Below are 26,720 nucleotides of genomic sequence, written 5' to 3' on the forward strand. Positions count from 1 at the left end.
TCCCATTTAAAAAAAAAATAAGATATGTGCAGTGTGCATAGGGATTTGTTCATAGTTTGTTTGTTTTTTTATAGTCGGACCCTCCAATGGTCTGAGGGACAGTGAACTGGTCCCCTGTGTAAAAAGTTTGGGAACCCCTGCCCTAAACCATAAAACCTTAACCATAAACTATCAGGGTTCTGCAACTACAATAACCCTATCTCCATTATATCATGTACTCCCTGCATTCATATACATATAAGATCAGAGCTGCCCATATTCAGTAAGAATTATCAAAAGAATTAAGGGGAAATCTATTGATATCTATTGATATCCCATGATTAATATCATCATGACTATGCTCTAAGCACTGGCATTTATTTTTTTTTTCTCTTGCAATTACTGGATTGTGGGCACACATTTGCCTTGACTATAGACTGCTTTCACTTTTTCTCTTCATTAATAAAATTCTTTTCTACTTTAAGATTGTAAGACTTTTAGGACAGCCTCAGACTTTTGATAAGTGCAGAGGTTTAAAACTCTGGAATCCTGTTATTGGACCCCTTCACCATCAATGTCCCAGCAGAACCTGAGCTTCCTCTAATCATGATAGATTCTTGCCATTAATATCCCCATGTAACAATATTTCTTTCTTACTGATAATCACAAACTATCTCTCTACTACCTACAATGTGAAAATCTGTGTGTTCTTAGGCTGGTAATCGAAATCTTTCCAAATCTATTCCCCTGATACTTATTCAATATGACTCCACCAATAGGTGTGCTTCTCTGGGACAAAAAAAGGAGAGCAGGACAGGGATGAAAGTCAGTAGGTAGATCGTGAATGATGATCCAGCAAAGAAAAACGAGGAACTGTCAGACAGATAGGAGGAGAACCAAGACAAGGCCACATCTTGAAATCTGAGAAAAGAATATCTATCAAAAAAGAATGGTCAGTATTGTCACATGCTGTATAAAAGTCAAGAAGGATCGGCATTAAAAAAAAGTTATTGGTTTTTTTTTCTAGTCACTTGGGCAAGTTCTTCTTGGGATGTGTGTTTTTACTATTTGAAACCTTTTCTGTTACAATTGGGAGATCACATCTGGCTTAGAAATTTAATACCCTGTCCATATGGAAAGAAAAAGGGCTTGGGAGCTTGTTCTGAGGTCAAAGACCCAACCCTAAAAGTCCCAAATCCTTATTCTTCTGCATTTTAGAAGAATAAGCTAAATATTACATCAAAAAGAGGACTATAAAATTCAAATGAAGTGGTACAAGTCCTTGGCTGCAACACCAAAGACCAAATTCATGACCAAATTTTGCAATTTTGTAGAAGCCTAAAGAAGTTGCAGGGGCCCAATTCTTGCTTGAAACATCAGAGAACTAATGGGAAAAAGGAAAGATGAAAGCAGTTCCTGCAATGTTATACTGAGCAGATACAGTAGGATTAGCCAATAAAAATCCTATGAACTCAGTATTAGGGATTATCATCCTATCCATCATTCAATAAGCATTTAAGTACCTACTATGTGCCAAGCACTGTGCTCAATGCTATAGAATTCATCGGTTTGGCATATGTGCCCAAGTCAACACTAACTGCCATAACTGAGCAAAGTACTTGCAGACTATAGTTCAAGCAAAGAAAGCAACTTTTTTGTAGTTGAAGGAATCTAGTAGGAACCCTGGGAACCAAAGCTCTCCTCTTATTTGGGAATTCAATTTGCCTGGAATATACAAACTTGAGGCTTCTTATTATGACATGGATGTTTACCATAATCAGTTATGAAATAAGATTGTCCACAACTGGAAATTTGATTTGACCTTCATGTATCAATTTGTACCAAATTGCTATGCCAACCAGAATTTCTGTAGCAAGAGGAATGACTAAAGAGTACCTGGAAATGATGAGATAAAGATAATTTTGAACTCTAAGAGAAAGAGGAAGTTAGTATGTTCTTAAAAGGGGTACCAAGGGGGCAGCTGGGTAGCTCAGTGGATTGAGAGTCAGGACTAGAGAGGGGAGGTCTTAGGTTCAAATCTGGCTTCAGACACCTCCAAGCCGTGTGTCCAAGTCACTTAACCCCCATTGCCTAGCCCTTACCACTCTTCTGCCCCACAGTATTGATTCCAATATGGAAGGTAAAGGTTTAAAAAAAAATAAACAAATAAAAGGGGTACAAAAAAGAAGGCTATATGTGGGAATGAATGGAGGGCATATTATGTATATATATTACACATATGTATGTGTGTGTAATATATATATATATATATATATATATATATATATATTACACACACTCAGGAACTATACAATATGTGGTCTTTCACATATCTCTACTAGATTTTATATCAGTTTTATCCCGTCTAAAGCTAGTTTCATCACACTTTGGCTTTTGTGGAACCAGGTCACGTCTCTCTTTAAGGAAGAAAATAAAAAAAGGTATTGTAATGAAAGTACATTTTAATATCATTTTAAGACTCATCTTTTTTCCTCCTCAGAAGGAAGGTAGAAAAATGCTTCTGACATGGCAAAGTAAAGGGGTAGGATGGGGAGGTAAGAAGAATGATTAACACCTGTATAGATTTGTTATTGCTTAACATACTAGGTAGCAATGATTTTCTATCCAACATCCTCTTCAACTTCTTTCATGTGTTCTTGGGGACTGGATTGTGCTAAAGGGTCCCCTAATCATTCTGAATTATGTTCAGAGATTTGTCAAAAAAGGGTAATCTGCCAGCTCTTTTCTCTCTCTTGGGCTTCTTCACTACAGATGGAAACTTAAATTCAATGTTTTTTCTCCCTAGGATTTTATTCTTTCCCCTTTAGGCAAGGTATTTTGGTCACCCTGTTATGAGTAAGAAGATTTTAGTCAAGTCTAACCCACCATAAGTCTTCTTCTAGGTCACAGCACCTTATAATTCTTATTCTTATGTAACAATGAATTGCAGTCCTGCAGTATAATTGAAAGAGGCTCAGACCTGCTTGGGTTCAATCTGGGGGAGGTGAACAGCTTTGGTCTTTCACTGAAATGTGTATGTGTATATGTTGGGGTAGTGCTACCATAGAAAATGTTGGTGTGAAAGGGTCTGAATAAATAATGTGGATAGATGGTGTTATCCATGATGGCAAACTGAGTTAGATACTTAATTGACTGTAAGTATCTCAGTTCCCCTTTTGTGAAGGGAAGGCAAAGTGAGCCTTCCTTCACTGGGCCAGAACACACAAACCTTGGAGACTTAATTATATAAAAAGTATCTATGTTTATTGAGACACCAAGGGTAAAATATGAGAATTAAAATACAAGGATGCCCCGATTCTAAGTCCTAATATTCCAACACTTCAATCTATGTCCATCTCATGATGGAGTCTTCAGGCTCCCCTATTTCTTCCTGGCTTTAGGTAGTTTCCCACCAAGCCTTTCTAATCTACCTGACCACAATCCTCAGTTGTTGGTTTAGTTTGTTATATCAGAAGTTGTTTCCAAATTTCCTAAGAAGGAACCCAAGATGGCTGAGTTCACTCAGAGCTAAGTCTGGCTCTGAGGTGGGACCTTCAGAGCCCAACAAACAGGATCTTCTGGTAAATCTTCTCTCAGGCAGTGTTGGTAAAACAGCAGGTATAGATCTTCTGTAAGATGTTCTCTCTAGTGGAAAAAGGAACCTCCAAAAGCAATTTACAGTTTCCTTCTCCCACAAAAAGTTAAGGTAGGAAAAACTCAGAAGAGAGCAGCCTTCCTTTCCCACCTCAGGACAGGAAGTACCAGTTGCTCACTCAAACAGCTTCCTCCAGCTCCCTGTACATTCCAAGATCCCTTCCAGGATTCTTGGAATAAGCTCATGCTAGTAGCTCCGGAGACAGCATCCAATATTCTTAAATTTAACCTTATCTATGTTTATCATTCTATAATCCCATTCTTATAGGTCCAATACACTTAATTGTGGAGAGCTAAGGTCTCTGGATTAACCTTCATTAATCTAGTCCCCATATCTTCTGCCTTTTTAAATACCCCCAATCTTATTCACATCCCAATCTTAGCTACAGTGTCAGGCCAAACCAGGGCTCCACATCTAGAGCACAGATCTTGGATACCTATCACTAACCCTGACTAATTCAACTAAATTCAACAAATATTTATTAAGCATCTACAATGTGCAAGGTACTGTGCCGAAGTCTAAGGATACAAGGAAAAATGTCAGTATCTGACTTCAAGGAGCTTATAATATATATTAAAGGGAATAAGACGTACACACAAAGAAATATGATACAAGGTAAAGGTGATAAGGATATAGAAGTGATTCCCGCAAGAAAATAATAGAATTTGAAGAGTGAAAGGTGGTTTTTCAACTGTAGGCAGTGGAGAAGTTAGGCTTTGAGGGAAAAGTGTCATCAAAGTTGTAGTTTTAAGACATATATGAAGTGGGAATATATTCTTGGCATGGAGGATGGAATGCATGAATATAAAGAGGTTGGAGATTGCTACAATTAATAGCTTAGAAATGACGTGATATCACATCATTTGGTCTCCCCTGCCAGACCAATGGACTATATGTATTTCTTTTATGGCTTTATCTTGAGTAAAGGAGAGACAACAGAATCATGAAGTTGAAAAGAGACCTTGTAGGCCATCTAGGTTGGTCCATATCTATCATCATCTACTCACTACCAAATGGCCATCACAGACTTCACTAGATTCCTAGTGAAAAGGAATCTGAGCTCTGCTGAGGCAGTTGATTGTGCTTTGGGATTGATTTATTGTTAGAAAGTATTTCCTTACTATAGGAATAAGCGTGGCACAGAAAGGGACCCTTTGGAACATTACAAGCAAGTTTGAAGGACAGGAGTGTGACAGTTGGAAGGAGAAAAGAGGCATGTGGGAAATAGACCATAGGAAGGGGTCTTTGCTTTCTGGACTCTGTTAGAGATGGGAGACAGAGACCTGAGCCTGGGACCCAACCCTGAGTTACTTGAGGATTTCCTTATCTTTCCCTTGTACTGGAAGATCAGAAAGCATTCCTGAATTCACCTGAACATCTATCAAAGGAGCAGAGTGACCATCATTTGCCATGTGAGGGGTGTTCAACCCTGAAACCTCAGGTGGGTCACCCTGTAGACCTGTCCTGACCTGTGCCTTCCCAAGAAAGACACTAACATCCTGCCTTTAGACAAGCAGAGAGTTTAGAGGAAGGGAAGAACACAGAAGACACGGGCATTTGGCTCAGCTGGGCAGAGAAGATACAAACTGCCTGTGTGTCTCTTAGGGACTCCTAATCCCTCCATCCTAACCTTCCCTGTTCTTGCTTAATAAACCACCCCTTTTGAGAAAATACAGTCAGAAAAAAAAATTTTTCTTTTGGAGGATTAAGAAGAGAAATAATAACAGAAAGAGGGAATTGGAGAAAGACTATCTAGTAAGCTTTGGTCACATCAAACCCAAAGCTGAAAGTCATTCAGTCTTCCCTGACAAGGACTGTGTCCAGGAGAGGCTTCTCGGGTCCCAGGCATTATGCAAAGCTCTGGGGAAAAGTCTATACTTCACCCATAGAAGCCCCTTACCAGGATATTGGTTTCTGTCCATCCCTGTTCGCAATGTCATCATTGGGACACCCCTTGTGACTCCATTAGTGAAGGAGGAGAGCTAAACAGGCGTTTACTCTCTACTGTTCATCATACACCTTTGGTCTCTCCCCCCATCATTGCTCCCTTTTAGTTCACCCTTGACTGTTTCTACACAACAGTTTTTGGCAAGCCAGCTAGGAAGGTTGTGTGATCCCTTATTGGCAAGATTGGTACAGCTGCTTCGGCCTCCTCTACTTTCTCTTCCTTTGCTACAGGTTCTGAATTTTCTGTGTTTTGGTCATTTACTTTATTGGTATTCCTTTCTTCTTTTAGTTGTTTAAGTATCTCAGTTAATTGTGAGATTTCCTCCCTCATTGCTGGTATCATAATTGACACATCAACCTGTTTGCCTTTCTGCCTAGAATCTTGTTTATGCATATTTTCAGGGAATGGTACAATTGAATTATGGAATAAAGAATCCCAATTGTCCCAGGAATGTAAAAAATCAGTCTATCAAGTTCTATTTTTAACCAAGTGAAGCTGTCATATAGGTTTAGAAGTACACATCATCCAGTATTATAATAAAGAAGAAACTATAACATGCATGCCACCTGCCCCATAAGATCAAGGTAACTCATTGTTGTAAATATTTTCCTCTTCATTTTGTCTTGGGATAAAAATCTCTAGTCAAAGGAAATTTTGCTGCTTTTGTGTCTTTAAGTCTGTCCCTTTAAGAGTCAACCTAACTTTCAGAATGAGTGCTATTCTGATTGGCTGACTGTTGTTGCTGGGTAGACTCTCAGTGAGTAACTTAGCTCCTCCCCCAAGATGGCTACCACTGTTAGTAAACTTAAATCTTCCCCCATACCACCCACTTTCTTCTTCTTTTCTTCAGAAATAAACAGGTTAGAAAACCTGCCTGGCTTATTCTACACAACATTACTATCAGCAAAATTCAGTTTCTATAACTTTCACTCACTTTTCCTATGTCTGTTCTCAGGGGCCAAGCAGAACAAGTCAATTCCCCATCCACATGGAATATAAGGGGCGAACAATGTGAAAGGAAGCATATGTCTTATGAAAACACACTGAACAAAATCATGGCTGGTGATAGTAACATAATGGCAATGGGGTATTTGAAGAAAGACTATCTAATAACAGTTTTCCCTTCACTCACTAAATTCCCAAGATTAGTCCACACTGTGAAGTCTTTGATGTCTTATCAAGGTTGAACTGTGCCTAAAGACATTCCCACATTGATCACACTTATAGGGTTTTTCTCCTGTATGAATTCTCTGATGTCGAATAAGATTTGCATGAAGGCTGAAGGCTTTCCCACAAGTATTACATTCATAGGGTTTCTCTCCAGTATGAGTAATACAATGTTGAATAAAGGATGAACTTTGAACGAAAGCTTTTCCACATTCCTTACATTCATAGGGCTTTTCCCCAGTATGAATCTTCTGATGTTTAGTAAAGGATGACCTGTCCCAAAATGCTTTCCCACATTCATTACATATATAGGGTCTTTCTCCAGTATGAATTCTCTGATGTTGAGTACAGTCTGTACTCAATCTGAAGGTTTTCCCACATTCATTACATTTGTAAGGTTTCTCTCCAGTATGAATGGTCTTATGCTGAGTTAGGTGTGTACTCAGACGAAAGGTTTTCTCACATTCGTTACATTTGTAGGGTTTTTCTCCAGTATGAATGCTTTTATGTCTAGTAAGGTGTACACGAAGTCTAAAGTCTTTCCCACATTCATTACAACTATAGGGTTTCTCTCCAGTATGGACTCTCTGATGTTGTCGAAGGAATTCACCATTACTAAATGATTTCCCACAATCATCACATTTATATGGTTTTTCTCCTGTATGAATTCTTTGATGCCGATTTAAGTGTCTGCTCTGACTGAAGGCTTTCCCACATTGATTACATTCATAAGGTTTTTCTCCTGTATGGACTGTCTTATGTTGAGTAAGGCATACATTCTGGCTGAAGGCTTTTCCACATTCATTACATTCATAGGGTTTCTCTCCCGTATGAATTCTTTTATGTTGAGTAAGGCTTGCACGTGAACTGAAGGCTTTCCCACATTCATTACATTTATGGGGTTCTTCTCCAGTATGGATTCTCTGATGACTCACCAGTAGTGAGCCCTTGCTGAAAGTCTTATCACAATCACTACATTTATAGGGTTTCTTTCCAGGATGAATGCTCTTATGTTTAGTAAGATGCCCCTGCAGTCTAAAAGTTTTCCCACATTCATTACATTTATAAGGTTTCTCTCCAGTATGAATTCTTTTATGTTGAGTAAGGTGTGCATATAATCGGAAGGCTTTCCCACATTCACTACATTCATAGGGCTTCTCCCCAGTATGAATTCTCTTATGTTGATTAAGGTTTCCACGCAGTCTGAAAGTTTTCCCACATTCATTACATTCATAGGGCTTCTCTCCAGTATGAACTCTATTATGTCGAGTAAGGTTTCCACGAAGTCTGAAGGCTTTTCCACATTCATTACATTTATAGGGTTTCTCACCAGTATGGATTCTCTGATGGTTCTTAAGTATTGTATTTTTAATGAAAGCTTTCCCACATTCATTACACTCAAAGAGCTTTTTCTCTATACAGATTTTTTGATCAATTAATTGTGAATTACAGTAGAAGGTTTTCCTATATATATCACATTTATGACCAATTTCTTTTGAAGGAGCAATCTGTTCTGCATCCAGATTAAATTCACTACATTTGTGGTGTGTATTCCTAAAGATTATCTTTGCTTGGGAAACTGTAATTTGTCTCAGCTCTGCCTCCTCAATATTCTGCTGTGTTCCAAATTGGGAATCAGATGTCCTAGTTTCTTCTAGATCAGAGTACCATATGCCAACTGTTGTGAATTTTTCCAATGTCACTTTATGGGATGATTCTGCTTCAGGAATGTCTTGCTTTAGAGTTGACTCCTTGGTTTTATTCCTAGTCTCCCATTCTGGGAAAAAAAAAGAAAGAAAGAAAAAATGAAACTGTGCCCTGCTACCTGTTCTGGGATTAAAGAAACCACTAAAGTGAGAAGAGTAAAAGTGATAATAATGATAATAACCTGCAGGTGGCTTTGGAAACTTTTAAATATTGAATTCAAATTTGATATTTAGACACAAAATAGGAAATGTGTCAAGGAGCAGTGAAATGTAAACATAAGTGGTTGAAGAAAAAGTTGATCCAATAAGTGAGCACAGACAATTCAACAATTTTGATCTATTGATGAGAGCAGAAGGTAAGAAAGGTTACTATTGGCTAGACTAAAAGAAAGAGACTATGGCTAAGATCAAATATCAGGATTGTGGGAAGAAGGTGGAATCTAAGTCTAGGACTTCCTTAACCTACATTCTGGTTATTGTAATAGAATCCTAATTTTATTCTAGGTCTTATCCTTTCCAAGCATTTTTATACATTAATAACAAAGAAATCTTTCATGAAAGATAATTTCATTTCTATAAGAAGAATCCCATGGATCCTTTATCCACACTTAGGGCTTTTTGCAGTTACAATGATTCTATTTCCATTCAGTTGCATTTTTTCCATGCAAATGCCTAGAGGGGAAACCAATGGCTTTTTTTTTTTTATCAGTTTCACTACTACTTATCTCTACTATCTGAATGTTGGTATTTTTTTATTCTCTTGAAATTGAAAAATGCACTTTTGTTCAGTGAGTGTAGCCTTCCTTTATGCTACCTGGACTTTCTGAATCTTGAACCTGTGGCCATCCTCAGATTTTTGGCTAACACGGAGGTAAAAAGGTTGGGTTTCCTACAGCTGCATCTCTACTTAATTCCCTCCTTGTACTGGGCAGTCTCACCACTAGGAACTCTTGCCACCAATGCCCCCATACGATAATATAACTCTCCTTAATGAAAATCCTAAAATGCTCCCCTACTGCCTATAACAGTGATGGTGAAGCTATGGCATAGGTACCAAAGATGGCATGCAAAGAGGTTCTCTGTGAGCACACAGCCGCTCTCCACCCCTCCCAGAGTTCATTACTAGAAAGGCAGAGAGACTGGGGCAGAGCTGCTCCTTCCCCTCTCCACCAAGTCTGATGATATTTTTTCACATCATCCATCCTTCTGCCCAACAGCCAATGGGAGCACACAGGTAGTAAAATGGGCAGCTCATAGGCAGTAGAGCTGGAGGGGTGCTGAGTGCTCAGGCTATTCCCTTCCCCTTCTCTACATTCACTGAAGACATTCTGTACTTCACCCGCCTGTCTGCGCAGCAGCCCAATGGGAACTCTTTCTCCCTCTCCTGTGTGGGGTAAGAGGGGGAGGAGGGGCAGGCCCAGCACTTAGCAGGGAGGGGCATAGCATTTGTTCTGGGGTTTGCGATGGGGGCGAGGCCTGGCACTTAGTTTTTTAAAAGTTTGCCATCATTGGCCTCTAAAATGAAGATCAATCTTTAGTCTGGAAGTCTAAGTCCTTCACAAACTGGCTTCACATTATGTATTTACTCTTACTTACATGCCAAGAGACATGATCTAGTCAAGGGTATTAGCAGGAGTAGAATGAAAAAAGGCAGTGTAAAAATGCCAAGTCACTTCCTCTCATTGGGCCTTAATTTTCTCATCTGTAAAATGGGAATAATACCTGTAAGATCTACCTGACAGGGTTGTTGTGAGGGTTAACTAGTAAAATATATGCATATATATATATATATATATCATACCTTGTGAACCATGAAGCATTATATAATCCATTATTATAATTGGTGCTAGTAATATTATTGGTCAGGCCCTCTCTTAATTGCCTCTCATACATGCTAAAGTCTAGACTTTTATAACTGCCTCCAGTTGTTCTCCCTGCCTCAAGTCTCTTCCCATTCTAATATATCCTCAAGATAACTCAATATAATCTTAAGTAGGTTCCTGATCATGTTTCTTCCCTACATAATGAAATCCACTGGGTCTCTATTGCCTTTAGGATAAAATACCAACTGCTCTGTTTTACTTTTGCCATTTGGTCCTATCTTTCCAGCCTTGTTATAAATTATTCCCTTTCCCAGACTCCAAAATCCAGCCAAATTGGCCTCCTCTCTGATACTCTGACACACAGCACTCTCTTGTGTCTTTGTACTGGCCAGTTTCCATGCCTGGGACAGTCCCTTTTGACCTCTGCTTAACAGAATCTTTTACTTTTGACTCTAGTACAAAGCCTTATGTGATCTTCCCCAGTTATTAATGTCCTCCCTACCTAATTACTTCACATTTATTTTGCATTTATTCCACACATAGAATGTTTTTCTTGAGCATTTACATACTAGGTAGATATGTGGCACAATAGTTAGAGTGCTGGGTCTGGAGTCAGAAAGACTGTTCAAAAATCTAGCTTTAGACACTTACTGTGTGACCTGGGGCAAGTCACTTAACCTCTGTTTGCCTCAGTTTCTACAAATGTAAAATGGGGATTATAATAGTACCTACCTGCTATGGTTATTGTGATCAAATGAGATATTTGTAAAGTGCTCAGCACAGTGCCTGACACATAGTAGATGTTCATGCTATTGATGATGCTATTTTAGCAAAAGAAAGTAAACTTCTTGGGAATAGGGATTTCTTCACTCTTTGTTTGTTTGTTTTTTGCCTATATTAAGACAACAAATATTTATTAAGGGAAAAAATGTCCCTTAAGGAGCTCTCAGTCTAATAAGGAGGCAATATGCAAACAAGATATATACTAGATATAATTTCTGAGGAAAGACATTGAGATTAGGGAGGATTGGAAAAGGCTTCTTATAAAAGGTATTCCAAGTACTTAAGCACAGTATCTGGACATAGGAGTGGCTTAAGAGATGCCTGTTGATTGATACCATACTAATTCCTTCCTCCAAGCTTTTATTCATCCTGTTCTCTTTACCTAGAATATATCTACTTCTTTCCTATTTAAATCCAAAAAATACCAAAAAAACAAAAAATAAAAGACTTTTCAAGGAATAAATATCCAGTTGTCAAAAAAAAAAAGGTTTCACTGACTTCTGAGCTCGTAGTGATAGTTCCTTTTTACAGGCTTTATGGGTTCAGCTGTATTTCAGTCATGCCTGACTCTTCATGACCCCATTCAGGATTTTCTTCACAAAGATTCTAGAGTGGTTTGCCAATTCCTTCTGCAGCTCATTTTACAGATGAAGACACTAAGGCAAAAAAGGTTAAGAGACTTGCCCAAGGTCACATGGCTACTAAGTGTCAGAGGCCAATTTGAACTCATGAGGATGAGTCTTCTTGATTCCAGGCCTGGCACTTAAACTAGGATGACTGGAAGAATGGTGGTTATATCAACAGAAACAAGCAAGAAGAATTACTTTGGATGTAAGATAGTAACAAGGGTGTGACACGACAACCAGACTTCTCAGTTGAAGTATTCAGTAAATGCAGCTCTACTGATTAAGGGAGAAGTCAGGTCTGAAGAAACAGATTTCAGAATTATATAAAGGTGATAACTGAAACCACAGAAAAAGATTAAATAGAAATAGAATTGAGACAAGAAAAAGAGAATAAGACTTTATACTGATTTTAAGAGGTCTAGGACTTCAGAGAAGAGAAAGTTTATTATAACCTAGAGTCAGCAAAGAAAGTGTATTATTAGTTGGGAGTTATTAAAATTACAAAGAGGAATGGCTTCTCTTAAAAAGTAGAAGGAAAAAAGAGATGTGATATAACAAGTAATAAGGAGTTTTTTTAAAGAGGGCAATGGATAGAATGAAGCTTTTCCTACAAATCATTCTCTGCCTATTGGAATGTCACAAGTGTTATCAGTCTCAGATTTTCACTTATTTGTTTTTTATGTATCAAAATAAAATCTTGAAAAAATGGAATAGAGACATTCTATCTCTGTTCAAAAGAGATTAGAATACTTTAGACCCTAAAGGTCAGGTTCAAACTGAGGGGTTTCTGAAATATTTAGAATAATTTGAACCTGACCCATTCTGCTTTACTCCAGAGGGCAGAATGAGGATAAATAAATAAGCAGCTCCCAGAAGGTAAAATTTCATGTCAATATTAAGAATCTAATCATTGTAACTGCCTTAAAATAAATTGGTTACGGGGAAAGCTGGGTGACTCAGTGGATTGAGAGCCAGGCCCAGAGATGGGAGGTCTTGGGTTCGAATCTGATCTCAGATACTTTCTAGCTGTGTAACTCTGGGCAAGTCACTTAACCGCCATTGCCTAGCCCTTACTACTCTTCTGCCTTGGAACCAATACCCAGTATTGATTCTAAGATGAAAGGTAAGGGTTTAAAAAATTAAGTAAGTAAATAATCCAGTTATTTTGCAAAGTAAAAGAGTTCCTTATCCCCAAAAATGACAGCAAAGGCTGGACAACTATCTTTTAAAGAAATTGCATAATCACATCTCTCTACAGACCTGAGTCTGAAATAAAATTATATATCAGACAAAGAACTAGGAGTCTTATATGCAAATCTCTTGGAATCATTATTGACACTAACATGCTTCCTGCCTCATGACAGACTTTCTCTTTGATCTTGGTTTATCAGGGCTCTTGGATTTGGTGGTTCTAGCATTAAGCAAGACAACCTCTAAGTTATTGTTCAATTGAAAAATTACAAAAATCCAAATTTTATCTAAAATTTATTTCAACCATCATAATTATTATAGTTAGACATTCCATCTACTTAGTTTTCTTACCCACCTAGGAAACTATGTGCTGAAACTTCTTTTTCTACTATCCAAGGCTCTTCTCCTTGCTCCAACTGGGAGATCACATTTGGTTTGGAAAACTGATGCCCTGTCCATGTGTAAAGGAAAAAGATTCAAATGTTTTTGTTAGAAAAAAGTAACTTTCATAAAAGTCCCAAGCCTTTCTTCTTCAAGTTCTATGAAATATATAAAATGTACCACATTAAAATTAGAACACCAATAGTATTTACTTCTTACTGTACAAAGTAGAGTTTTTCCTTGTAAAGAAGCAAAATATACTGTTTCTATGCTCCAAAGGGGTTAGGAATATATGATCACAGAACTCTGGGTTCTGACACTGATCTCAGAGGCTTAACAACTTTGGAGAACTGAGGAAAAATTGTATTTAATGGGAATTTGATATTTAGTTATACAGGAAAGCCTCCCTTACCTAAAGAGACCAGGTTCCTATAGTTCTCCAGCATTACATCCCTATACAGGTATCGCTGATCAGAGTTCAATTGCTGCCATTCCTCCTGGGTGAAATCCACAGCCACATCCTTGAATGTCAGTGATTTCTGAAATGACACACATCCATGTTCAATTTAGGGAAACCTATTGAAATGGCCTTGGAAGCTTCAAAAGCAGGAGACGGGATTATTAAATTTGGATAATAATCCATAATCTAACTATTCTAACTTAAGTAAATTATTTCATTTCCTACTTTGTGTCTGGTTCCTCTTCTGACCATATGAGGTACAAAATACAGTTGAGACATTGTTCTTAAAGGGTATATTGTTTTGACTGGGAGAAAAACATATGCATGACATAAATGAGGACACATTACTTATTAAAGTGCTTAATTGCATGATACAGACATCAAGTGAGAAAAGAAAGAGATCCATAGGAAAGCAAAGGAATCATATAAAAGAATTATAAAATTAGAAAGGACCTGGGAGAACATCTAGTGTAATTCTTCTAATCATTAGAGGAATACTTACTACAACACGGAACCTTTTGTGTGTGTGTGTGTGTGTGTGTGTGTGATGGACACTTTTGGTATTCTAGTGAAGCTTATGAACTCTTCTCAGAATAATGCTTTTAAAAGAACAAAATAAATTACATAGGATTACAAAAAAATATGTTATATTGAAATGCAGTTTTTAAAGTATTTTTTAAAATCAAGTTTATGAACCCCAAGTTAAGAAATCCTGTCTCCTATCTCTAACATTTCCTTCCTATCAGGTATCTTCATCTTACCTGTGACCTGTGCTTGAACTTTCAGTGAGGTCATTGTTTCATGAGGCAGCCCAATCCATTTTTGTGATTCTTTAAATGTTATACATTTCTTTTTTTATTGATCTGCAATATCCTTACCTAGAATATCTTGCCATTATTCCTAGTTGTATTCTTTGGAAGTTAAAGGAATAAAACAAATTGATCTTTTATATATCAGCTTCTCAAATAATTAAAGATGACTATTATAGTTAGGCTAAACTTTTTTTAAAACCAAATATTTTAGTTCCTTTAACAATTTCTCATGATTTTTTTCATGATGGTCATTCATATATGTTATATATGTATGTGTGCATGTATATGTGCATGTATTGAATCCCCTAGTAAGAGGACAGGAATTGGAGAGGAAAGCCACACACTGAACTCATTGAGGAAGGAAGAGGAATGACCTAGAGATCCTCTAAAGTCATGATTAGTTATGACATTGAATAGACTTTAAAAATCTTTCAGTATTGCTTTTTTACATTATTGTGATTCCCATGTAAAATTTCCAGCTTATTTTATTCTATCTTAGTTTATACATGAATTCCTAAATTTCTCTGAATTCTTATTTCTTATTTTGCATCATGCAATATTTTAGTATATTCATATTACAATTTGTTCAACCATTACCAAATGATAGGTGCTACCTTCCTTTTTTCTCCAGCTCCTTGATACTACCAAAACTCTCACAAATATTTTATGTATGGGACTATTTCATCTGTCTTTAACCTCCTTGTGGTATATAGGATATAATAGGAAATTATCTCATATATTTTGTGTACATGGTTATGGCAGACTTTTGTTTTTATTTTATTATACAACATATGTGTTTTATCAATGCAAGGATTAAAAAATACAAATGGTATCCACTTTAAATCCTATGCATGTAATACATTTTTTCAATAAATATTTCCTATTCCTTTCCAATAACAATAACATCAATAGTAGCCACACTCCATTAAAGCAATACATTGAAATACCTTTTAAAAAAATTATCAAGATGACACAGGATATTTCTACCATTCCTTTTTGGTGATGTGATTAACTCAGAGTGACAGTACTACATAGCAATAAATTACATAGAAATAAATGCAACATGTTATGGCATATGTTTTCTTATTTTAAAAATTAATATTCTCTTCATGTAAATGAAAAAATAAAAGTTGTCAATACATAGCAGCATAGTTGAGCAAAAATTCCTACATTAGTCATATTTAAAAATATATACCTAATATCATCTCACACCTAGCAGATTGGCTAATATGACAGCAACAGAAAGTAATGAATGCTGGAGGGGATGTGGCAAAGTTGGGACATTAATGCATTGCTGGTGGAGTTGTGAATTGATCCAACCATTCTGGAGGGCAATTTGGAACTATGCCCAAAGGGCGCTAAAAGACTGTTTGCCCTTTGATCCAGCCATAGCACTGCTGGGTTTGCACCCCAAAGAGATCATGAGGAAAAAGACTTGTACAAGAATATTCATAGCTGCACTCTTTGTGGTGGCAAAAAATTGGAAAATGAAGGGATGCCCTTCAATTGGGGAATGGCTGAACAAATTGTGGTATCTGTTGGTGATGGAATATTATTGTGCTAAAAGGAATAATAAAGTGGAGGAATTCCATGTGAACTGGAACAACCTCCAGGAAGTGATACTGAGAGAAAGGAGCAGAACCAGGAGCAGAGACTGATACACTGTGGTACAATTGAATGTAATGGACTTCTCTATTGGTGGCAATGAACATGAACATGAACAACCTGGAGGGATCTACAAGAAAGAACACTATCCACATTCAGAGGAAAAATTGTGGGAATAGAAACATAGAAGAAAAACAACTGCTTGATGACATGGGTCGATGGGGATATGATTGAGGATGTAGACTCTAAATGAACATCCTAATGCAAACACCAACAACGTGGAAATAGGTATTGATCAAGGACACATGTGTGGACATGTGGACAATTCCACCCGGTGGAATTGCACATCAGCTATGGGATGGTGCAGGTAGGGGAGGGAGGGAAATAATATGATTCTTGTAAACAAGAAATAATGTTGTAAATTGGCTAAATAAATTAATTTAAATAAAAAAAATATACATATACCTCATTCTGTATTGCTTTCTCTGTCAGGAGAGTAGCATTTTACATCTTTATGGTTTGGGATTCTTTATCAAAGTTCAAAAAATCCTTCAAAGTTGTTGTTCTCTATAATGTTATCATTGTATAAATAATTCTCCTTATTTTGCTCTACATCATTTCACAGAACTCTTCCACTTCAGGTTTCTCTGAAACTATTTTATCGTTTTTTATGAAACAACAATATTCCATGACATTTATATACCATAATTTGTTTAGGCTTTTTCTAGTAGGTCAATTTCTCTTAAGTTTTAAATTTTTGGCTACCAAAAAAAAAGAGCTGCTACAAATATATTTATACATAAAGGTCCTTTTACACTTTCTTTGATTTCTTTAGAGTATAGCCCTAATAATAGTATAGGTGGAACAAAGGGTATATGCTAAACTTCATTGCTTTTTGGTTATGGTTCCAAATTGTCTTCCAGAATGGTTGAGCCAAAATACAACTCCAACAGTGCATCAATGTACTTGTTTTCCTATACCCACCCCCAACATTTGTCATTTTCCTACTTTGCCATTGCTAGTCTGACAGATGAAGTGAGAAAGAACTGTTAAGTAGCTTTATTTTGCATTCCTCTAATTATTTGTGGTTTAGAATATTGTTTCATGGAACCATTGATTTTTTTCCCCTTTCCTTTGAAAAGTGCCTCTTCATATCCTTTGACTACTTATTGGTGAAAAACTCTTGTTCTTATAAATTTGTATGACTTTCTTATATATCATAGATATAAGGTCTTTATCAGAGAAACTCAACTTACAAAGATTTTTTGAGTTACCTGTTTTCCTTCTAATTTTTAATATGTTATTTTAAAAGAACCCTTATATAATCAAGATTTTTCCATTTTTATCTTGTGTAATCTTTTACTGCTTATTTACTCCTGAACTTTCCCCTTAACCATAGATCTGAAAGGTAATTTCTTCCTTGCAGCTTATCTTGGCATGTGGTGTGAGGTGTCAGTGAAAACCTAATTTCTGCCAAACTGCTAACCAGCTTTCTCAGCAGTTTTTGTGAAACTGCCAATCCTGCCTCCAGTAACTCACTATGAGTAAGCACATTCATGTTGAGTGAAAGAATAAAACTACTAAATCATTCTCATCTTTTGGCTAATACCTTATTATGCCTATTTCTGTTTACACAATAAGACGGAATTTATTACTGAGAGATCTTTGTCTAGCATTTAGTCAAACATTGTGGCTTAGGAGGAATTGTTTCTGACGGGTTTCTATGAAGACTGTGGAAGTAAGAAATTGAGGATGATTTTGTAGCAGGAGTTTGGAGCAGCTTAGTGATGACCTGTCAGTCAAATGAGAGTGTTCTATTTGGAATGTTACGGGGAAAGGCAGTTGGAAGCCAGACCAACTGTTGGCTGATCCTTTTTGGCTTGAAAGAGAAAAGAAGGTTGTTTTTCTCTCTTAGTTTTGGAGACTGAAGAAAGGAAGGTGGTCTTTGATTTTTGAAGACTGAAGAAAGAAGGACAAAAGTCCAACTCTCTCTGACTTGCTCTGTTGTGATAGTGACTGAACTTCCAGACCTATCAGCCATTTCTCCAATTGAACTATATTCCACCATCCTCCAATCTAAGACTCCTTCTAGTGATAGTGTATAAATGGAGATTTTGGAACCCCAGACTTCAATCCCCAGAAGTCCTTGGTGTTTCCCAGAATTTCCTATAATCTCACTTGAGTCCCCAGGTTGGTGAGATCACAATTGGTATTTAACTGGCAGTAGTCTCCCTCTCTCTTTTCAATTGCAATGATGTAGGAAGTTAGTGGTAAGCTAAGCATGGGGATTCTGAATTGGCTAATCAGCCATGGGCACATGGTTTTTTATTTTGTATCCTTGATTTCTAATAATCCTTAATAAACCTTATAAAATATAATATTTTTATTATTAGAAATATAATTTTAAATGTAACAGTAGAGAAACCCCAAAATCCTCTTTCCTTCCATTTCCTTATCCTTCCCGTCTTCCCGAATAAACCCTTTTTTTAAGATAGAGAAGAGAAAAAGTATTTCATTTGAAACATCATAAACTCACCCCTGAATTGATTTAGAGAAACCAGAAAAATTATATAATATATATTTGTACAGGATATGATTTACTTACAGAATGTGAGAAATTTAACAAAATTAATTCAAAAGAAACAATAATTCAGTTAAATATCAGGTAATAAAAGAAACCCACAAAAACTCAGCTTTTCAAACAAAAACAAGGAAGAAAAGATTCAAAAAAGGAAGTGATAGTGGAAAGAGTGCTGATTTTAGAATTATAAGATGTAAGTTTGAACCCTGTTTCTGCTACTTCCTATTTGTATGACATTTAGCAACCAACAACTTCTAGGTTCCCTTTCAGCTCTAGAATCTCAGTGGTATTAAATAGAAATAGATTTCAGCTGTTGTATATTGACTTCAAAATCCACAAGTTAATATTATTTATGTTGTATTTTATTTGATGTATATATTGTTATTTATTTATATATTGAATCTTTAATGTATTTATTCATTCATTCATTTATTGTTTTTCCAATTACATTTTTAATCTGGTTCAGGATGTTTTTGGGAATTTTAGTGTTTTCTTGTAGCCAAGGTAGCAAGTTTGACACTCATAGCCTAGATTATGATCTCTTGATCTACAAAAGATCAATATTCTACTTCTGGTTATATATAGTAATGAGGTTAAGGATAGAGGGGCCCCAAATATATTAAAATAGTAACTGTAGCACTATTTTGTGGTATCACAAAATTATAAAGTACATACCTACTGCTTGTAGAATAGCTAAAAAAATTGAAATAAGAATGTAATGAAATTACACTATTCCATAATAAAAAAACAAAAATAAAAAATTCAGAGAAATCTTGGAAGACTTACATGAACTAATGCTAAAAATAAGCAAGCAGAGCCAGGAAAATAATATACATGAATGCAACTATACAAATGAAAAGACAATAATATGAAATGAAATACTCAGTACATGTCTTATATATATCTATATGGATACATGTCTCTCCCATTAGAATATAAACTCTTTGAGAACAGGTCGCCCATTCTGCCAAAACCATTGCTTTCATTTTTTCTTTCTTCTCAAAAATCCAAATTCTTCTCCTAAAACTAGAATGAATCTAATTACTCTCTCATAAGAAAACTTTCTTTTCTCCAGGCTAAATAGTTTCAACTTCTGTGTTTAGCATAGTATCTTTTGGAATGTTCCCTTGGAATTCCCTTTGGAATGTTTCCCAAGAAAACCCCAAATGCACTCTCAAAATATGGGGCCCAGAAAAGAAAACAGCAAGGTATGATCAGGTTCTTTATAGAAGTCTAACATTGTAGCTGATTGATCTTTTGTTGTTAACTGTTTATTTGACCACCCCACCTCCCTTTTTCCTACCAAAAACATGGAAAGAAACTTCAGTTTTAATTTTCTTGGGAATAACCTACAAGCCTCCCAATTCATTATTTTTTTTATTTTTAAAATATTTTTTAAATTAATGTTCTTTTTTCAAAAAATCACTCATTTCCCAAAGGCTTACCTCAGTAGAATTCTCCCTTTTGAGAAAGATACATTTAAGCAAAACAAATCAACATACTGATCATATCTGACAATGTTGCTTCATTGCTTCACCACTTCTCTGCCAAACAGTTGGGACATGCTTCACTATTAGCCCTATTAAAGTTCTGATGTCTCTTATTATTATTTTCCTTCACAGTATTATGGTAATAGCATAAATTGTTCTCCTGACCCTTCTCATTTTTCCATATGACCACTGAGCAGTTGCAATTTTCCTTTTCTGACAACTTAACCAGTATAATGCTACCTCCGAGTTGTTTTAATTTTACATTTCTCTAATTATTCATTATTTAGGACCATTTTTTTCATGTGTCTAATGAGAGCTTGGGTAGCTAGGTGGTGAGGTAGATAGTGCAAGGCCTGGAATCAGGAAGTTCTGAGTTCAAATCCAGTCTTAGACATTTAGTAGCTGTATCACCCTAGGCAAGTCCCTTAACCCTATTTGTATCTGTTCCCTCATTTGTAAAATGAGCTGGAGAAGGAAATGGCAAATCACTCCTGTATCTTTCCCAAGAAAACCCTAAATGCACTCTCAAATAGCTATACACAACTGAACAATAACAACAAAATATAATTAGTATTTCTAATTTTATATTCAATAGTAATGGTGATAAAGGGCTTCCTTCCTGGATCTCAACCCACTGAGCTACCCAGCTGCTCCCTCTAATTAGCTTTTAATATTTGCTTCTAAGACATTTTATTGAATATAATTTTAATTGCATTATGGTTGGTAAAAGATGAAGTTAATATTTCTACTTTTCTACATTTGTTGAGGTCTTTATGTTCTAATATGTGGTTGATTTTTGAAAAGGTGCCATGTGCAGCTGAAAAACAGATATACTACTTTCTATTTCCATATATTCTCCAGAGATTTTTCCTAATATTTCTAAAATTCTATTCAGTTCCTTTATTTCTTTTTTTTTCTTTTTTGTGGATTTATCTAGGTCAGAGAGAAGTTTATTGATAGTTTTATTATTTCATCTTATAACTCATTTAACTTCTTTTAAGAATTTAAGGGCTATGCCATTTGGTGCATATATGTTCAGCATTAATATTAATTTGTGTTACCTTTCAGCAAAAATGTAGTTTCTATATTTATCACTATTAGTTATATTTTTGTTATTACTTTATCTGAGATCATGATTGCTAACCTCATGTTTACTTCAGCTGAAGCATAACAGATCTGCTCCAGCCCTTTATTGTAATTCTGTGTGTATCTTTCTATATATATATTTCTCATAGTATATTTATGTATTCTATTTTCTAACCCATTCTCTTTCATTTTAAGGGTGAGTTTATCTTATTCACATTCAAGATCACTAAATGTGTTATTCTCACTCTATCCTATTCTTACAGTTTTCCTTTTTCCTTGCCCATCCTTTAGTAATTTTTTCTTCTGACCAATCCCTTTCTAAACCTATTCTCTCTTGATCATCCCTTTTCCCTTAACTGCTTTCCCTCCTATTTCCCTGTTGTGTAAGATGTACTTCTATATCCAACTGTGTCTGTGCTCTTTTATGTTGATGGCTGCTAAATCTTGTGTGATCCCAATTGTAGGTTCTTAGTACTTTCTTTTTTTTCTGGCTGCTTGCAGTAGATTTTCTTTGACTGGAGGGTTCTGGATTTTTACTACAATACTTCTAGTTGTTTTCATTTTGAGGTTTCTTTCAGAAGATGATTTGTGGATTCTTTCCATTTCCATTTTGCCCTCTGGTTCTGAGGGATATAAGCAGTTTTTAAAAAGCCAGTTTCTTGAAAGATGATGTCTAAGCTATTTTTTGGTTATAGCTTTTGAGGTAGTCCAATGATTTTTAAAAAAATTTTAATCCTTTACCTTCTATCTTAGAATCAATACAAATACAGTTTCAAGGCAAAAGAGTGGTAAGGGTTAGTCTACAGAGGTTAAGTGATTTGCCCAGGATCACATAGTTAGGAAGTATCTGAGGTCAAATTTGAATCCAGGCCCTCCTGATTCCAGGCTTCATACTCTATCCACTGAGCCATCTAATTACCCTAGTACAATGGTTCTTAATTTTTTTCTCCTTTTCTGTTTTCCATGTCAATTTATTTATTTATGCTATGAGATAACTCACATTTTCTATTTTTTCAGTCTTTTGACTTTAATTTTTCTTGATATGTCATTTCTTGATATTTCATAGTCATTAGTTTCTATTGGGTTATGGTTAATTTTCAGAGGTTGATTTTCTTGGGAAAGATTTTGTACTTCTTATTTCAAGCTATTAATTCTCCTTTCAAAATTTTCTTTAATAACTCTAATTTCATTTTGCATTTTTCCCTTTACCATTCTCATTTTTTTTAGTTCTTTTTGCTTTAATTGAATTCTTCCAAAAATCGTTTGGATTTCTGTTTAAGCTACTTTTCTTTGAGGTCTGACTTATAGATGTTTTCAAATCATTTTCTTTTGGGTTTGTGTCTTAAGCTCCCCTGTCACCATAATAGTTCTTTATGATGGGATTCTTTTTATGGTTGCTCACTTTCCCAGCCTACTTTTTAACTCTGCTTAACTTTGGGCACTTCTGGACCCAGGGAAGAGATATTTGGTCTCAGCTTCTGTTCTCCTATATCATTCTACTGATTTCAGAGCTTAGGCTGGGGGCCTATAAGTTTTCAGCACTCCCAAAATGTTTCTGATGAAGTTTACTCACTGCCCTTATGGTCAGGGCTCTGCAAATTCTTGATCAATGTTTGATTCTGTAGGCTCATCTATATTTGGGAGTTTCTGCAGATTACTGCTGGAATCAGCCTCTAGTGGTTCCTGAGAGAATCTACAGGCTCAGAATAATAATTGTAGGCAGTGCTGTGTTTTGGGACTAATGCTCTTATTATTACACTGTAGGTTTCTGCCCTGGGATGGCCATAATCATGTCTCCACTCTGCTCCTAGAATCAAATCCACACAACTACTATTTGCTCCAGAACTTGTTCCTTGTTCAGCACCAGGCTAGTTTGCAATTGCTCCTTCCTCTCCAGTTTGCCATGTGCAGATTCCCCCCTTCACTATGATAAGGAATTAGCTAGTAGGTTACAGAATTGTCAGATGGCTCCTGTTCCTACACCTGCACTAGTTCAGTGATTCTATAGGATTCTTTCCCTGGTGCACAGCCTTAGCTCTTTTTTCAGTCTCTGAGCACTTCAATGTTTTGAATCCAGTCTGTGCCTGGTCATACCCTGTCTACGTGTCTGCAGATCTTTTAGTCTCCTTGGGCTGGACAAATAACTCACTGAAATCTTAGATTTCCTGACTAGAATTCAGTCCGGTATGTTTTCTAGATCTTTGTGGAGGATATTTGGTTGGGGACTGAGGCTGTGTTTCTTCCTGCTACTCTGCAATTGGACTCTACTGAATCTTGGGTTCTAATCATGATTCTGCTATAACTTAGTTATGCCATTTTTAGTTCAATTTGCTTCTTTTAGGCCTTCACTTACTCATAGTAATAGCTAATGATTATAAAGCACTCTAAGATTTGCAAAGTGTTTTATATATATTATCTCATTTGATTTTCACAACAACCCTGAGAGATAGGTACTATTATTATTTCTGCATTTCATAAATGAGGAAATTGATTTGGAGTCAGTTAAGTAACTTATCCAGGGTCACACAGTTAAGTGTCTAAGACAAGATTTAAGCTCATATTTTCTTGCATCCAAATCTAATACCTTTTCCTAGCTTTCTTTTCTTTTAAGGGAGGATGATCTTTAAGTTCTTCTCAGTTCTAATCTATCCAGTGCACTACACATAGTTAGCACTTAATATTTGGTAAACTTAAATCCATCTCCCTCCCTCACCCCAATCATAACATTGTTCCTATTATAAAACAGAAATTGCTTTCTAAAAATTATTTAATGATGGAGGTTACAAGAATACTGTAGTAAAATGTGTGGATTGGATAGAGATGTTTGTGTGCACATGAGTTCACACTTATTTATATGTAGATAGGAGGTATGATGCTTTCTTCCAAAGCAACAATTGGCTTCCTTCAGGTATATAATATTTTAAGAGTGATGTAAGTTGATAAGTAATATCATATTTTATATGCAGTAGTTTTAAAAATCCATAAAAACTTAGAATGTGTATTATTTAAATGCCACCAGAGCTCCAAGTAGGCAATAGTTCACTTTCTCTGAAATACTATTCTGTATCCGTTCTCAGGGTCAAATCAATACTAGCTCATTAGAAAGCCCTCCATGGCCATATTTCCCCCTCCCTCCTTTGAATTCTTATGATATTTATTATCTACAGTATTTATTTTGGCCTTGACTCATATACCTTGTTATATTAACTTTTCCCTATATTAAATCATTTTGAATTATTACTTGTATGTATATATATATATATACTTCCCAATTAAAGGGAAGGGCAGGGCCCTTGAAGACATGGATTATGTCTTCTGCTTTTCTTCACTCAGACACAGTACTGAGCACACAGTAGAACTTAATAACCTTTTATATGGGAGGATCTTGCGGGAGAAGAAGAGGGTCCCTATGAAATGGCACTACATAAATTGGACACATTCCCAATCTCACTGGACAGAAGAACTGGGGCCCCCTTTTTGGATAGGATACACTCTCAATTATAGAAAGGATATATTCTATCCTCCAACAGGAGATGCCATTTGAGAGAGAAGAGAGACAGAATTAGGTGAAAAAGAGAACAATAAATCTCAACTCACCTGGAACATGACTGTAAGAAATTCAGAAGTCTTTCTTTCCTCCTTAATGTTTCTCTCTTGGATAAGTGCATATTCCCGAGAAGGCAAAACTGTGAAAGAGGAAGGAACCATCAGAGATTCTCCAGCCTTGTAGTTCCCAGACTCACTAGACTATAAATCTTCATAGTGCCAATGGCTGTGTCTTCCATACACCTTATGGAGAAAAAGAAAAGTCAAATGGACCCTTCTGTCACCCCCAGCAGTCCCCATCTAGTGGTCAGGATCAGAATGGATTCATAATACTGTCAATCAGTCAGTCACATTCTTTAGTAAATGTCTATTATGTGCCAGACATTGTGCTTAGTGCTAAGGAAACAAAAAGAGGTAAAAGACAAGTCCCTGGACTCAAGGAACTCGCCATCTAATGGAGGGAACAACAGCAAACAAATATGCACAAATCAGATCTATGTCATACTGGGATACTAGGTGTTAAAATCATAGTCTCAGTCAAATACCACTTCAACATCAACCAAACCACTTGAAGATCAGTTCGGAAAGTTTTTATCAATATGATTTCCACTTACTTGCAGAGGTTCCACTAAAGCCAAAGTATTTGGTCATATGCTTTTGTTCCAAGAGTCATAATCTCAGAAAATGCCCATTCCTACTATGCCCTACATTATTCCAGGATATGGTTCATGGCAATGTGTTAGAATACTCTTCTTTTGGCCCCTTCTCATGTTAGGTGAAATTTTATTCCCATCCCATGGCCAGGAAGTATGGTATTTCCTTTATTGAACAAACTTTGTAAAATCGAAGGAAACAGATAAAAGGATGTTTACTTTTCAATAGGGACAAAGCCATAGCAAATGGTCTATAATGTTTTCTCTAGCTTATTCACATTTTTTTCTCTGCTTCTTTAAGTCTCACCTTTCTCCCCCAGCATTTGGGTCAGATCCTTGCAGGTCACACTTCCTATTCTAGATATTATTAATTCACTCCAGTCCTCTTTAGCCAGGCAAGACGGTCATAAATTGAACAACCACCTCTTGAAGTTTTCGCCAAAGGTTTAAAGCCAAATGTGTCTCCTTCTGGGTCTTATTTCTGTTTGTTCTCCAAAAGCCTAAGGGCCTCTGAGGCAAAGTCACTTTATTTGAGATTTTCATTCAGGGGCTGAGGTCTCTTGTCTCTTCAGCAGGAACCCTTCCTCTGCCAGGTAGTAACTACAGATTCTATGCAGGACTGCTGTGGACAAAGAGAAGATAAAATTAGCAGACTAAAACTATCAACCTCAAATTCTTACATATTATTGAAGTCAGAGGGCCAGGCTTAGAGGCACAATGAACACATGATGAGTTTCATCATAAAAGCCTTAATTTAATTCAACAAACATTTAAAAAGCACTTATTATATATACAAAGCCCTAGGAGACAGTCCCAGGGCTCACAGAGATTACATTCTCAAGGAGCAAGATGGGAAGGGTGTACAACTTCGGTGCACAAGTGAATACAAGATAATCTAAAGATGGAGAAGATGGGCACCAGCTGTGTTTAAGGCTCCGTGCTAGCTGCTGTGATGTATAAACACAAGGTGAATAAAATTGAGGCCTAGGCCGTTCTCGAGCCGATGCACTGGGGCTTCGGCGGCACAAGACGAAGAGTCCGAGTTAAACAGCTTCTGGGGAAGGGAGCGGGTCCCACATGTCAATTTTCTCCGTCTTAGACAAACCTGCCCCCTCCCTCCCTCGACTTCTGATCCCTCCTAGACCCGCCCAGTTGTGGCTCGGGGCGGGGTCAAGGATCAGGCCGGGTCATCAAATACCTGGCACTGGGACCCGGACTGACCTCGGAA

At 36.6% G+C, this 26,720-nt stretch overlaps 1 protein-coding gene across 1 annotated transcript in view; it reads right to left on the reverse strand.

Moving 5' to 3' along the window:
* LOC100020729 (zinc finger protein 850-like) overlaps positions 1 to 26,680 on the reverse strand; it is a 69,321-nt gene extending 42,641 nt beyond the window's left edge. The window contains exons 1-6 of the mRNA XM_056822365.1: positions 26,326 to 26,680; positions 25,800 to 26,114; positions 24,891 to 25,082; positions 13,672 to 13,798; positions 13,234 to 13,329; positions 6,737 to 8,526 (exon numbers count right to left, since the gene is read on the reverse strand). Coding sequence (XP_056678343.1) covers positions 6,737 to 8,526; positions 13,234 to 13,329; positions 13,672 to 13,798; positions 24,891 to 25,001 — 2,124 coding nt within the window. The 5' untranslated portion in view covers positions 25,002 to 25,082; positions 25,800 to 26,114; positions 26,326 to 26,680. The remainder of the gene's footprint in view (positions 1 to 6,736; positions 8,527 to 13,233; positions 13,330 to 13,671; positions 13,799 to 24,890; positions 25,083 to 25,799; positions 26,115 to 26,325) is intronic.
* Positions 26,681 to 26,720: the final 40 nt, after the last annotated feature.

The sequence above is a fragment of the Monodelphis domestica genome, chromosome 1 (assembly GCF_027887165.1).
Source record: "Monodelphis domestica isolate mMonDom1 chromosome 1, mMonDom1.pri, whole genome shotgun sequence".
In the NCBI taxonomy this organism is placed as follows: domain Eukaryota; kingdom Metazoa; phylum Chordata; class Mammalia; order Didelphimorphia; family Didelphidae; genus Monodelphis; species Monodelphis domestica.